Source organism: Polypterus senegalus, chromosome 2 (assembly GCF_016835505.1).
Source record: "Polypterus senegalus isolate Bchr_013 chromosome 2, ASM1683550v1, whole genome shotgun sequence".
Taxonomy (NCBI): domain Eukaryota; kingdom Metazoa; phylum Chordata; class Cladistia; order Polypteriformes; family Polypteridae; genus Polypterus; species Polypterus senegalus.
Genome location: NC_053155.1, coordinates 78,914,460 through 78,930,070, shown reverse-complemented (window position 1 = coordinate 78,930,070; position 15,611 = coordinate 78,914,460). Strand labels below are relative to the sequence as shown.

At 41.6% G+C, this 15,611-nt stretch overlaps 1 protein-coding gene across 1 annotated transcript in view; it reads left to right on the top strand.

Annotated features, from left to right (window-relative positions):
- The first annotated feature begins 3,266 nt into the window (after window positions 1-3,266).
- Window positions 3,267-15,611, top strand: part of LOC120524381 (high-affinity choline transporter 1-like) — a 36,284-nt gene continuing 23,939 nt past the window's right edge. Inside the window, exon 1 of the mRNA XM_039746238.1 lies at window positions 3,267-3,450. Within this exon, the coding sequence (XP_039602172.1) occupies window positions 3,267-3,450 (184 nt within the window). The remainder of the gene's footprint in view (window positions 3,451-15,611) is intronic.

Sequence of the window (15,611 nt, the reverse complement as noted above, 5' to 3'; positions counted from 1 at the left end):
TTACTGACAAATTCCCTTAACGACATCCGCTAGAGAGAAAACGGCATTTAGCACCCCTAGTGGACACTGGCAGTACAAGGTACTTCCATTTGGGCTGCACGGGGCACCAGCAATTTTCCAACGTCTGGTCATCTTTTCCAACACTTGAGAGGAACATGTATTGCAGGTTTACGCTGTCCTCCTGACGCTAGCGAAAGCCAGGCTGCGCATCAACCCCCAGAAGTGCTTCTTCGGGTTGAACGAAGCCAAATATTTGGGAAACCTGGTAGGAGGAGGGTTAGTGAAACCACAGTGCTCCAAAATAAAAGACATCCTGGAATGGCCCCATCCAATAGTCAAAAAACAAGTGTAAGCCTTCTTAGAGTTAGCGAGCTACTACTGCCGGTTTGTACCTCGGTTCTCTGAGAGGGCTGCCCCCAAGACAGATTTGACAAAGAAAAGGGCCGCTTTGCATGTGGTATGGAATAAATTGAAAAAACGGACATTCAGTGACTTAGAAATTACCCTCACAACAGCACCTATTTTGAGAACACCTAATTTTCCCTTTCTCCTCCAGACAGATGCTTCGGACACAGGTCTTGGTGCCTTGCTGAGCCAAAGCGTTGATGCTGTCGAACACCTCATAATTTACCTGAGCCAGGCACTATTGGACTGGGAGACAAGGTATGCAGCGTTGGAACGGGAAACCTTGGCCATCAAGTGGGCGGTAACTCACCTGTGGTACTACCTGCTGGGCCGGGAGTTCACCCTAGTGACGGACCATGCCGCCCTCCAGTGGATGGCCATTTACAGGGACTCCAATCTTCGGGTTACCAGGTGGTTTTTGGACCTGCAGCCGTATAAGTTCACCGTCACTTATTGTCGATGTAACCTCCAAGCCAACGCTGATGCACTCTCACGGGTTCATGACCTCTTGGTCCGGGCAGCCTGACCCAAAGGCTGAAGGGGGTTATGTCATGCATAAGAGCATGCGGAGCAGTTTAAGGACCCGACATGCACCGCGACAAATCGTGCCAGGTGACAACAGCAGCGTACTAACCTCTCTCTTCTTATTTTCTCAGAAAGAACGAGGCACCGCCACCGTGATACCGCCCGCACAATCCAAAGAGCTGCAACACTTCTGGGTTCCTTTCTTCCCTCTGGTCCCCGTTTGATGACGTCAGCTACCCATCCAGCACCATGGTTTTCCCAGCATCCCACAATTTAATTTCCAGTCCGACCCCATAAATTGTCCGTCTACTTATCCTTCTGTGTCTTTGAGTTGTAGAAACTATTGACCTTAAGTTTTGTGTTACAGTATACGGGGCTAAAAACCCCAACTCTTTATAAGCAGTTTTGTTTTTTATTACACAATGTTGCCCCGACATGGCCCACTCATTTTTGGCCAGGTTCAAGCTGTTAACTCACCTAACATACACATACACACACAGTATTCTGAGAGTGAAGCATAAAAGAACTGATGAGGCAGCTTTCTGTTTCTACACACCAAAAATCTGGAATACTTTACCATTAGAGATACACTGGGCCAGTGCAGTTGAACACTTCAAAAAACTACTAAAAAGTTTAATCTTTAATCTGGCTTTCATAATCACTTAAGAAATGATTAGCATTCCTTCTTGCTGAGGGGAAGATTAAATTGGTTCTTTTCATTAAATGTAATTTTATTTCTTGTTTCATAGGCTGGTCACTTATCACTACTTTTTTGTGTTTTCTTTTTTCCAGACACTGTCTGATGTGCTACTGTATATGCCACTGCCCCCTCGCCTTAGTATGCTGTAGCCATCATAGGTGCTGCGAACATGAAGAGAGCTCAACAAGAGTATCCTGTCAATCGTGACACTTTCATGGACTATAGAATGCCCAGGGGTGTCTGGGCAGTCTTTTGACCTTTGAACTGGGGGGTTATTTTCTCCAACATCCAGCTAACTGAAGTTTTTAATTGTTTTGTCCTCCATGGACATCTGACCATAGTTTATAATTAAGCTGAACATTAAGATTCTCTATGGTTATTATATAAATTACTGTTCTATAGTATTAACTTTCTTTTGGCAACTACATTTATGTGTTAATATCGTAAAGAACTTTGAGATACTATTATGTTTGAAAATGTGCAATATAAATAAATGTTATTGCTGTTGTTATAAATAAAATCTTGTAAGCAAGAAAATCTGTCAAATGTACCCAGTCTTCTATAATCTATTGTTGCTTTCTAATTTCTGAATATCTGTCTTAACACGAAGATATTCATAATCAAGGGCAGCATGGTGGCACAGTGGTTGGCATGCTGCTATCTCACATGTCTAGTTTCCCATTTTCAAATTCTGTATGTGTGGAGTTTGCATTCTGGCAGCTCAAAATTGGTGTGTAAAAGAGTGCCCTAGAATGAATTGGCATCCCTTCCAGGGTTGTTTCCTGCCTGATAGTAGGGACTCCATTTCTCCTCAAACCTGTGATGGAGAAAATTGGTTCAGAAGTTGAATGATTATATAGATTATTCCTTTTAATCGCACTTAAAATCTTCTCGCTCGCTCAGATGTGCATGTGGGTAAGAGTGGTCTTTTATGGACTGGCACTCCCATCCATGGGTGGATCTTATTTTGCACATGATGCCACCAGGATGGGCTGCCCCATTGTCTTCAATTGGGCAAGTTGGCGAAGAGACATATAACTTCAGTTTTGCCTTCAGGTTTTATGAATTGCAGACATTACAGAAGGTGATGGCTTCTCTTTATTTACTGATTTACTGGCTGCCCATTGATCTGTAATGCAGATTACCACTTTCTACTGATCAGTTGAAAACAAATGCTTGATTAACTAACCTGTATACATGAAAACAAAGTTAATACTTGACTGTATCGTTAGAAATACTGCAATTAACTCCCTGAAAAAAAATGCAACAATTTGTTTAGTGACCAAGTGTGCCAGTGCAGTCCAATATGCTAGCAGTTGAACACGATAGTAAATGTTTTCTTTCCAATTATATGGATGTATTTTAGAAAGGTGTTAAATATTTCCTTAGGAAAAATGCTTAATAAGTAACTCTTGGGACATGATATGCTTGATGTGGCCAATGATCATCTGAGCACACAGACAACAAATTCAGTGTAAAGTTCAGTTATAACCTGTTTTCCAGGGTATATGGGAGTGAGTATTACGCCTCTGCAGACCATCAGGTAGTGGCCCTCAGATTCTCTTCCTATGACAGCTCACAGCTATTTTATTGAAATTTTTTGCCAACATCCTTAATAACCATAGTACAGTAAAACATGGCTGTCAACATCCCAGGTCTGGGTGCTGTTATTGCCTTTTACATCATCATTTTGGTTATTGGCATCTGGGCTTCTAAAAGGTCTAAGAAGGAGGAGAAGAAATGCTCTGGAGAGAAGAGTGAAGTGACTATAGTGGGAGGAAGGAACCTCAATGCCTGGGTGGGCGTTTTTACATTGACTGGTGAGTGTCACACTTTCTGTCTTGGGCAGCCTTGGGTGGGCTCATTTTAAGGTGGGTGTAATGGACTCATATTGAGCTCTCATCTTTCTTTGAAACAGAACAACAATTGTGTAGACACCATTCCTTCCCATGGCATCCTCAAACTGAAGACTGGTATGCTGAGCTAAACAAAAGGTCTTGTGGCCAAGAAGGGTTGAGTCACCAGAGCCATTATTGCACCCGACTGGCACCCCACCCACCCACCAAGACATCTACATTCTATCTGATTTCTTTTTTTCCTCTGAGATCATTGCAATACTCAATTATCCAATAACATATTAACAGATTCTTACATAGCACCTTTGAAATTAATTCTAAACATAAAGAGCTTTGGAAAAATGAGCAAAATGCATCACAGCAGATTTTATTTAAAGCATAAAATCACCTGGGGCCTCATGTATAAACGGTGCGTACGCACAGAAATGTTGCGTAAGAACTTTTCCACGTTCAAATTGCGATGTATAAAACCTACACTTGGCGTAAAGCCACGCACTTTTCCACGGTACCTCATGCCTTGTCGATACGCAAGTTCTCCGCTCGGTTTTGCAGACTGGCAGCACCCAGCGTCAAAGCAGTGCTACTGTTCCTGTGTGGTTACCCTTTTGAACCACATTCCTGCCGCGGCTTTATAAATATACTGAAACTAACCGCATATTGCTTATTAGTGTAACGCATCTGATTGTAATTAACTTGTAACAATATAATGGCCCAGGGAACAGCCATAGTATTCCAAATACCATAACTGCTTTAGCGTTGTTACTCTCACTGCACCTTCTTCTTTCGACTGTTAGGAGTTGCTACTGCGGATCATCTTTTTCCATATTACTCTCACTGCACCACTCGGAGTATTTATATCACTGTATCTGAGTGTGAATCACAGCAGCAGCTGATCGGAAAGAGAATTATCGGTATTAGAGCATCAGGCACATGCGGCCAAAGCCACAGCAAAACGTTTCAAAGCCTTTCCTGTATGGACCTTGCGGTTCAGAAACAGTTTCATCCCAAGAACTATAAACGAACTCAATCACCTGCTCCTTGTAGAACTGTTTGCTCTACAGTTACAATATTGCACAACCTGCGCCACTTTATAAAGCGCGTATTTACATATGATGATGATATCATTTGTAAGATGAAATGGAGCAAAATATGTTGATTATATTATACAGATAAAATTTTAATAACTTCATTTAAATAGTCTACTGTATATTGTTAATAATTAAACATGTGAGGACACGGTACACCAGCGCTTGCATGTTCACGTATTGTTCCTACCTCGCGCTATATATTTGCCGAGACTGGCGCGACACTGGAAGGATAGATGGATAGAATAATTAAACACGTACTATGAAGATATTTCAATGTTCCTTAAAAGTTTTGAAGAATCATCGTTGTAAGCTTACAGATGGCTTAACGTCTATTACAGAGCTTGGATATTTGGGGGAAAAAAGGTAAGGACAAGAATTGAAGGTTAGTACGTTTGAAAGAGACAGGACTGCTAAATTATTCCATCGAAGGTCGCGCATGGCGCAGGAGCATCTTGTATGAGACATAAACAATCACCGAACCATTGTGTTCTTAATAACATGCTTTAACTCCTATCATCATGAAAATGATATCACGTATACATCTCAGTATTTTAATTATTCAGAGAGCTGTAATATCACGAATGGAATGGATTCTGTGTCCTGTCGGAAAAAGAGAAAGAACGGAAGAATGTAGTGATTCACACACATAGAGCACATAGAAGATCAAATACATAACAAAGCATTTAACGTGCTACTTTAGTTATGATGGGATTTGAGAAACTAGTAAATTAAATGATTTTAAGATGAAGTTTATGTTCTACTTTAATGACAAAATAAACTACGTGATTAAAGTGGATATTTCGAGATTGAAGTTAACATTTCATGCTTTTTTCCTACTTTTGTGCCTTTTTTTCTCACTGTACCCTAATAAGCTTCCATATGACACTCAGACAGTGGGCTACATCTCGCCTTTTCATGGCGACATTGACATGTGACAACTTCTTTTTTATGTCGGGCACTGTGCGACTTTGTGAACTTGAGCTTGTTTCTCCAACACACTATGTCACTCGATCAACTTCCTTTTGTTGATTATACCACTGTTTAAATCAACAAATAGTACGTTTTTCTTTGCCTCCACTTGGTGTTCGACTGAAATTCTTGTTTTCCCTCTTTCTTTTGCCATTGCCTTTTCACAGAACGCTGAGCTTAAGGTCTATTTATATTGATTTGCATATTCAAAGAGCCATAATTCTGGGAGGAGACGGGGCGGGACAGAAGGCGTGTGCATGTGCGTTAGTTTTCAAGCTGATCGGGATTTAAGGAGCGGAAGAACACGGAAGTTGGAGTACGCACAGATTCCTGCATCTGGAATTTTCTGTGCGTAAGCAGATTTCGGCTTTTATGCCTATGTCATGTTTTAGTGCGAATTCTACGCACGGCGTTATACATGAGGCCCCAGATCATTAAAAGAGTCCTGGGGCCTCATGCATAACACTGTGCATAGAATTCGCACTAAAACATGGCATAAGGACAAAAGTGGAAATGTGTGTACGCAGAAAAAAATCCAGTAGCATAAATCTGTGCATCTGTGTCCAACTTCCATGTTCTTCCGCTCCATAAACCCCGATCAGCGTAAAAAGTAACACACGTGCACATGCCTGCTGCCACTCGCCAAATTCCTCCCAGAATTTATTATTTTATTTATTAAACATGGGAACACGGTGGAGCAGTGATTGTTCATGTCTCACGCAAGATGCTTGCTGCGCCGTGCACGACCTTCAATGAAATAATTTATTGTAGCAGTACTGTCTCTTTCAAACGTACTAACCCCCAATTCCTGTCCTTACTTTTCCTTCTCCAAATACCCAATCGCCACACAATCAGCTCTGTAATAAACAATAAGCCATCTGTAAGCTGAGAATACAGATTCTACAAAACATTTAAGGAACATTGAAATATCTTTGTAGTACATGATTAATTATTCCATCCATCTATCCTTCCAGTGTCGTTCTAGTCCCAGCAAGAATACAGAGCGAGGCAGGAGCAATCTGTGAACGGAGTGCCAGCGGCTTGCTAGCGCTGCAGCACTGTGTCCTCACATGTTTATTTATTAACAATATAGATTATTTAAATGAAGTTAAAGTTTTATCTGTATAATATAATAAACATATTTTGTTGCATTTCATCTTAAAAATGATATTGTCATCATATGTAAATACGGGCTTTATAAAGTGCCTTATGTTGTGCAATATTATAACTGTAGTACAAGTTTACAGTGAGGTGATTGTACTAATAAGTACAAAGCATTTTACAAGGAGCACTAGATGGACTGATTGAGTGAGTTTATAGTTCTTGGGATGAAACTGTTTCTGAACCACGAGGAAAGGTTCTGAAGTGTTTTCCGTATGAGAGCAGTTCGATAGACAGCATGGCTGAGGCAGCGTGTGCTTGATGCTGTATACCAATAATTCTCTTTCTGATCAGCTGCAGTAGATCTGTGATTCCCCACTCAGATACAGTGATATAAATACTCTGAGTGGTGCAGTGAGAGTAATATGGAAAAAGATGATCCGCTGTGGCAGCCCCTAACGGGAGCAGCTGAAAGAAGAAGAAGAAGGTGAAGTTAGAGTAACAACGCTAAAACAGCTATGGTATTTAGAATAGTTTGGCCATTCCATGGACCATTATATTGTTACTGGTTAATTAAATTCAGATGCATTAAACTAATAAACAATATGTGGTTAATTTCAGTGTATTTATAAAGCCATGTCAGGGATGTGGATCTAAAAAAGAAAGGAAAACCACACTGGAACAGTAGCACTGCTTTGAAGCTGGATGCTGCCAGTCTGCAAAACCGAGCCCACAAATTGCGTATGCCAGGGTATGAGCTACCGTGGAAATGTACGTGGCTTTATGCCAAGTTTAGGTTTTATACATCACAATTTGAACATGGAAACAAGAGTATGCAACATTTTTGTGTGTATGCACCATTTATACATGATGCCCCTGGTCAAGGTCCACTGTCCAAAGACATGCAAGTTGGATGAATTGTTGACGTTTAATTGGTCCTAATGTACAGTATATGTTTGTTGTGCATGTGTGAGTGTGTTTGTTTGTGTGAGTGTGTGTCGCTGTTTACCCTTATGGTGGATCGGTGCCCTGTCCAGGGTTTGTTCCTGCCTTGTGCCCTATGCCCAGGTGTCATTCCATCCCCCATACAACAGGTGACAGTGATCCTTCCATGGCATTCCAGTTTGGACACCTGCAGGAATACATGGGAATTGGAGACCTGAAGTGTAACCCTGTTGGGGTCCCTGAGTGTCATTAGAGGGCAGTGTCAGGTGAGGACCTCCCTGGTTTCCATATCACTCGGAAGTGCTTCCAAGAGGACCAGAAGCAATGCCTGGCTCCAGGTTAAAAAGGAGCCCACCACCTAACATCGGAGAGTCAGAGTCTGAAGGCAGTGGGCTACACTCTAGGAGAAAAGAAAGATATACTGGATAAGATTCTTCCTTTAATGTTATCTACTTACAGTGGATTCAGAAATTATTCAGGAAGTCCAAGGAACTTTCTGAAGACCTCTGCGATCAAATTGTGGTCAGGCATAGAGGAGGTCAAGGGTATAAAACCATTCCTAAAGCTTTGAGTGTTTCCAACAGCACAGTGGCCTCAATTAATTGTGAAATGAAGAAGTTTGGAACTACCAGGACTCTTCCTTGAGCTGACCATCTGGCTAAACTGAGTAGCCAGGCAAGAAGGGCCTTGGTCAGAGAGGTGACAAAGAACCAAAGGTCACTCTAACAGAGCTTCAGGAGACCTCTTCTGAGATGAGAGAAGAGTTGTAAGGATGGCCGTCTTAGCACTTCATCAAATGGGTTTTTATGATAGAGTGGCTTGAAAGAAGCCACTCTTCACTAAAAGTATATGGGGACATTTAAAGAACTCTAAAACACTTCAGAAATTGGCCACTAGAAGAGTAAAAAGGTCAAATTTGGCTAGTAACAAAGGCAAATGCATAACTTTATAAAATAAAAAGATTTATTTCCACAAAACTGCTCTGAAACAAAAGCAAGTTCTGTAGATCACAAAAGACAAAATAAAATTACTTTAAACAAAAGGAAATTCAGGCAAATAAAGTTCCAATACAGAATCTAGAACAAGGTCAAAAACAGACCAAACAGGTAAAAGTTCCAGTAATACACGACAGCACAGAGAAAGGCACAAGTAAACTCTCCACTCCCAGACATATTCAAAATAAACTTCCAGAAACTGTGGGAGACCCTCCAGATTTATAGGGCAGAACCTGGTAGTAATTACCAGGTGACCCTGCCTCTTGAGGGACCACCCAAAAAAGACATGAATCATATGACAGGCGTCTTACATACATAAACTAAAACAAAGAATAATGCACATAATCAAAAAAAGTAGCATTAACATAAATAAAATAATCAAAATAAATTTTGTTCATTTTTACTTTATTTTATTAAAATCAAAAAACATTACATATATGCAAGTCAAGTTTAAAAAAAACTAGGTTTGAAACAAATTGACCCCCCCACCCATGAGAAAGAGAGCTAGGTCAGTAGAGTAGCACTTTAATAATAGTAAAAATATATTAATAAATAAATAAATGAGTGAATGAGAGAGAATCCACTTCCTCACTTTAAATGTTCATTCTGATATGATATTTATCAGATTCTGCCAGGTTTTGAAAACATTGTGTACAGATCCTCTAAGTGAGAATTTGATTTTTTTCTAATTTTAGATAATATATAACATCAGTTATCCACTAAATTAAAAGAGGTGAGTTAGGATTCTTCCAGCTGAGCAAGATAAGTCTATGTGCTGTGAAGGACAGCCGGGTCCCATGCCCGGCAGGGACGCCCCTGCTACTTATGTTCCGGGGAGCCGCCATGGGCAGTCCAATACCTCCCCCGGGACGCTTGGTGGCAACCTCCCTGGCCGACGGTGACTCCCCAACCGCACGCAGGGCTCCATGGGAGATGGAGTCCTCCGCAGCTTGGTTGGGGTCTGGCATGGCCGCTAGGGGGAGCTGCCTGCTTCCCACAGCCCGGCTGGACGAGCCTTCAGCCCCGCCCGGAAGTTCAATTAGGACCAGGTGGTTAATCACCTGGAACGCTTCCGGGTGGGCTATAAAAGGGCCCAGCCACCACCACTCGGGGAGCCAGGGTTGGGAGGAGGAGGAGTAAGCTTGCAGAGGAGTGGTGGAAGAAAAGGTGAAGGAGAATTGTGGTGTGTGTTTTGTTTGGTGCTTTGGACTGTGTTTGGGCTGTGTGGCACGGGGAAGACGTGTCACACAGCTGAAGAAAAATAAAAGCCTGTGTGTTTTGTACACGTTGCCTCTGCGTGGTCTGTGCTGGGTTGGGCGCTATATAGCGCCTTTTACAGTGCTAATATTGTCCGTGTCCACTTTACGCCCATCTGGAAGTACACCAAACACAGCTGTTAGTGGATTAGTAGGGACTGTGACTCCCAGGCTGTCTGAGAGGCATTTCAAAATTTTTGTCCAAAATGATTTTAATTTGGTACACACCCACAACATATGGCCCAGTGAGGCTGGAACTTGATTGCAACGTTTGCAGGTTGGATTGTGCCTGGGAAACATTTTGGACAATTTTAAATGAGAACGATGCGTTCAAAATATATAATTTTAAGTTGAATAATTGCATGCTTTGCTCGAGTGAAGAGATTTCATTTTTTGATTTTGATTTGATATGTAAAACATTTCAGATCAGTTTTTCAGTTTTCCATAACAAAAATTAAGTGTAGATTGATGAACAAAAGTGGCATATTAATTCATTTAAAATTAAGTCTATAACACAATTAAGTGTACAGAAAGTGCAGGGGTCTGAATCATTTCTTAATCCACCTCATTACGGACATGTGGCTTTGGCTTTTGTTTTTTAGCTGGTTTATTTCTTTTTTGGTGTGGCACAGTTGGTAACCCCATTCATTTAGCGTCTTGTTTTTAAATCTTGCACTTTATTGCTGTCTGTTGAGGCTTTCTGCAAGGTACAGTACTCCAGTTTTTCTTTGACAACTCCCAAGATGTCCATGTTATGTTAATTGGTGAATGAGCTCTGCGATGGATTGGCAGCAGGCATTCTGTTAAAATAATCTGTTGAACTAATTTCATTAATATACTTAAATATATAAATTACACTGTGTGACACTAATATGAATTTGTTCAAACAACGAAGAAGTAAATGCAGAGGTGTGACCAGAACATCATGTGTGGGTGGGCATTTGGCTTGTCTGGGGGGGCAAAAAATATCCATCCATCCATCCCCATTTTTGTAGGGGGGTCAAATAATAATAACATAGTTTTATATAACATATAAAAGCAAACATTGTGGCATAAATCATAACCTATTGTTCAATAAAATTAACAGAGACAATGGAACTTGTATTATTTTTTGTGAACAAATATAGAACTACATGTACAAGGTCAATATCAATAAAGTCATATGTATACAACATATGAGAGCAAGAACAGAAACGTGGCTCATTGTAGTCATTAGGGAGGCTATAGGATATCAGTTTCCAGTGTTTAACCTAGATATTATCTACAGGACCGGTCTGCAGTTACTCTTGGCAAATTCTGAAATAAATTCATTCATGTCTAGATTTTCTGTGATGTTTTTCTCATGTGCCAGAATTACTAAATTTCTCTTCCTTAAATGCAGCATTGTTCGGTGGAGTGGAGTGAGAATGCAGTTCAAAGTAGAGAAAGAACTTTCGCACGCAATTGAAGACACACCAATGATGAGTGCTGTGACATATAGCGAATTACATCATAGGAAAGGCCTCTTTGTACTGCTGAATGCATTTGCATACTTCAGAGAGATTAGCATCAGCTGGCAGTTTATTAATCAACATTGCTTTTGCCACAGCAATTTCATTTTGCAAGCTCATGCTGTTTTGCTCTGTGCCTGCAAGTGCCTGAAGTGGTTTCAGGAGAGAATGATCAAGAAATAATTCTGATTTTGGCAGAAGAAGTGATGTGGCCCTCAATAATTCAACATTTCTCAGAGATAATCTTGTCTCCATTTCCACAATAGCTCTATCAGGAATGCTGAACATGAGAGAAATGCTCCTCCCAGAATGAGTTGCATCTCATCTTCTTCAGTGTGGCCAGTGAAACTGTCACCACCTCCCCAGCAGTGCACAAATCCACTGTATGTGCCTGTAGAATTGCATTGGCTGGTTTCAGCACACCAAGCACATGAAGGAGGAATTTTCCTGTATTGAAGAAATTCTGCTTTTTTAATTGGGTCAAAAGACCACATGCCTCTGCTACCTCTGAGAGAAGCCCCCTTATAGCTTCCTCATTGTTGACAATGGACTTTGTGACATCATAATGACTGGTCCATCATATTTCTAGAAGTCTTGCCAGTGTGGGTATATTGTATGTGTGTGAAACAATTAATTTAACCAGTCAAAGAACTTCTTAGCCAGAGGTTCTGATTCTATTGCATGTTTCACTGGTAAATGGAGATGGTGGTTGTAGCAGTGTACATATGGAATATACTTACCAACTTTGTTTTGTAACAAAGCCTGGACACCACCCCTTGCCCCAGACGTGACAGAAGTACCATCAAAACACTGACACACTAAATTGTCTGGGCTGTAACCTAACTCAGAGAGATGTGACAGAATTTGGTTACAAATATATTCAGTATCAAGCTGATTCAGTTGAATTAAACCAATCAGGTGTTCTTCGGGGATGGAGTTCTGGACAAATCTAATCACTACAGACAAATTCTCTGTGTGACTGCAATCCCTGGTACCATCACTTTTAATGCAAAATCCAGGAGAGTCAGCTTTTTCATATTTGGTCCTGATATCTTTTACCACCATTTTGGCAAGAGTCTCAATTATTTCATTTTGAATTACATTGGATGTGTATTTTGCGTTGTCTGGGATGTATTTTACAATGTCTGCAAGTTTGGCATCTTTTTTGATTGTGTAATCAAAAAACTTAAGGAAAAGTCTCTTCGTGATTGTGACCACGCAAAGCCAGTTCATTGACTGCAAGGAACTGAACGGCCTCCCCAATGCTTTTCACATAATATCTGTTCTTTTCTATCTGGGTTGGACCCAGTAGTTGAACTATGCTTTCAATCGTCTCTGCCCGGCGCCGATACTCTTGCCATGCAGACATGGCTCTGACGTGCGGGATACTAGACGCGTGTTTGTGGAAGCCGCCACCGTCTTTTTTAGAGCTTTTTTCCAATTAGTGTAGCCTTGTTTGGTGAATATGTCCTCGCGGTCCGAATTGGAAGCACTAGATTTGCGGCAGACAAAGCAAAGGCTGGCATCACGGACAACAGAATATTAAAGCCATTGTCGGGACTGATACCAGCTTGCACTAAAACATCTGAGTGTCTTTCCGAATGTGCGTTTGGGATAATTAATTAAAATGGGCTGGGATGGGCTATCCATATTTAAGTCAGGCAGACCGGATATTTTGTTGAAGGCAGAGGTTTGGAGTACCCGACACGGGCACAGAGCTGGAGGATTGTGTAGGCTTATCTACATCTTTTGGAGTTTCAGTTCCCGACGTGGGTGCGCTCTGTTGCGTGTTGGTAGAGGCGGTGCTGGGCTCAACCATGGAGCCAGCAGCTCGCAGAGGGACAGAGGTTGAAGATGTCTGCTTTTTAATAAGCCACCTATGCATAGCCTTTGGTGTTACCAACCAGAAAATAAAAGAAGAATGGAGCGTATATGCTGTTGTACTTAAAGAATGCGGTCAACTGGTTCAAAACGTGCTGCAAAATGTGCGGCGAAGTGAACTGTGAAAATCAAATGTTATTCTTCTCCAGAGTTTTCATTGGACAGACAGAGCATTTCGCAGGGTGGGCACGGCTTGTCTCTGGGGGCAGTGCCGACCCCAGCCCCCTGGGTCAAGCCTCCGAGTAAATGGCACTGTAAAGCAAACAATTCTTGTGAAACTAATGTCCACATTTCAACTAACTTGACCCTGTAACGCCATAGCCTTACCATTAGACGCCAACGCAGCACAGCACAACCTGACAGAGACAACCAAGACCCTCCATAAGCGTTAAAAAATAATTGTCAGATAGTTTATAGTGGAATATAAAAATATCTGGAAAGATTTGGGACTTGCCGGCCGTTTGTTTCTCTATTTTCCGACCTTCCACCGTTAGTTTCAGCCACAGGATTTGCGCATATTACCCAACAGAGTCCGTACGTCACTTAAATCATTCGAGATCAGATGCCTCATTCTTAGATGAGTTAATGCCGGTGAAACTCATCCGGGATAGGTCGGTTCTTCAAACGCAGCCGTGTAGTTGATTAGTTTAGCTGGACCTACTCATCCGAGATAAATGCGCGCCCGTATATATTGAGTCTAGAAAACATGATCAGCAAGTCTTTGATAGGCTGTAACAAAATGACGAAAGAACGGGCGCATTTTTCCACACAAGCGGAGCAGGACCTTCTTTTTACTCGAAGGATATGAAGAATTTCAAGATTTAATATGTACAAGGGGTAACACTGCAGCCCAAACCAGAAAAAACGGCTGGCAAAAAGTGTCCGACAAATTAAACGATAAGTAGTATGCATTGTACTTACTGAATGCAGCGTTTCATTTCCTATGTGTCCGATTAATTATTTAATATGTCATAATTCCAGATCAAACATGAGCACAAGGAGAACATGGGAACAGGTTAAAGTGAAGTACAATAATATACTTCAAACTGGTAAATATTGGTATATAACTATTTAAAGAATTGTTGACATAAAGAATCATATATAATATAAAAAACATTAATTTTAAAGCTAATAAGAAGGCAGACAAGCAAAAAACAGGTGGAGGTCCACGCGGTCCAGATCTAACCCCTGCAGCAGAGTTGGCTCTCCAGCAAAATGCCCATTGTCCTGTTTCTGAGTGCATTCCAGGGGGAAGCTCCTCCTCAGAACCAGTGGCAGGATGCAGTGGTCGCTTCATTTCAGCTAAAGGATGGTCATTGCATATATTTGTCCTCAATGTGTGCCTTAGGAATGTTCCATATAGCCCTCATTTTTTTTGTTGGGTCAGTTGCAGGGAATGTCATATCCCTAGAAGTTGTGTCTGACCAACGAGATATTGCCGAAGGTCAAATATTTGATGAAGACACTGTGTCTGATTATTCATCAGGAGGAGAGATACATTTTCCAAATAATGTTTGATCAAACTCCGCTCTGATCAGTCCCATGTGCCCCAATCACATTTGGAAATCCTGGGTAATGAGAATGTTAGGCTGATTGTGAGATTCTTTATGGAACTGTGGGTGTTTCTGCCTGTGTACCTGCAATGGCATGAAACGCCTTATTTATTGTCTGCACACGCAGGTGTCCAGGAAACACTATGAAAACCTAAAGGAAATATTTCAGAGCCAAACAGACTTTACGAATTGCCTGGCAAACTGCACTTTTAGATAGATTTTCAGCATCGCCTACAGTATATAAAAAAGTGCCGCTTGCAAAAAACCTCAAAGAAATGCATACTGTCTGTGTGGTTGTGAGAGTCCGACTTCGCCTAGTTTGACATTGAATATAAGGTGCTAATAAATCTTTGAGGTACAATATTCCCCCTCGGCTAAAACGGTATCTTTTGAAAAGAATTTCCTCCGGAGCAAGAAAGTATCTTGCCGATCACGCAAAACCCTCTCTATATGAAATTCTCTTCTTATAATTTGCACACCGATATCAATTGGTTGCTCATGCATGAACGGTGAAGCCATGACTGAATGAATTCCATGCACGGACACTGATTAAGTCCATCCATCCATCCTCTTCTGCTTATCCAGGGTCGGGTCTCGGGGGCAGCAGCTTAAGCAGATAGCCCCAGACTTCCCTCTCCCTGGCCACTTTTTCCAGCTCTTCGGGAGAATCCCAAAGGCGTTCCCAGGCCAGCCGGAGACATAGTTCCTCCAGCGTGTCCTGGGTCTTCCTCGGGGCCTTCTCCCGGTTGGACGTGCCTGGAACACCTCACCAGGGAGGAGTCCAGGAGGCATCCTGATCAGATGCCTGAGCCACCTCATCTGACTCCTCTCGATGCGGAGGAGCAGC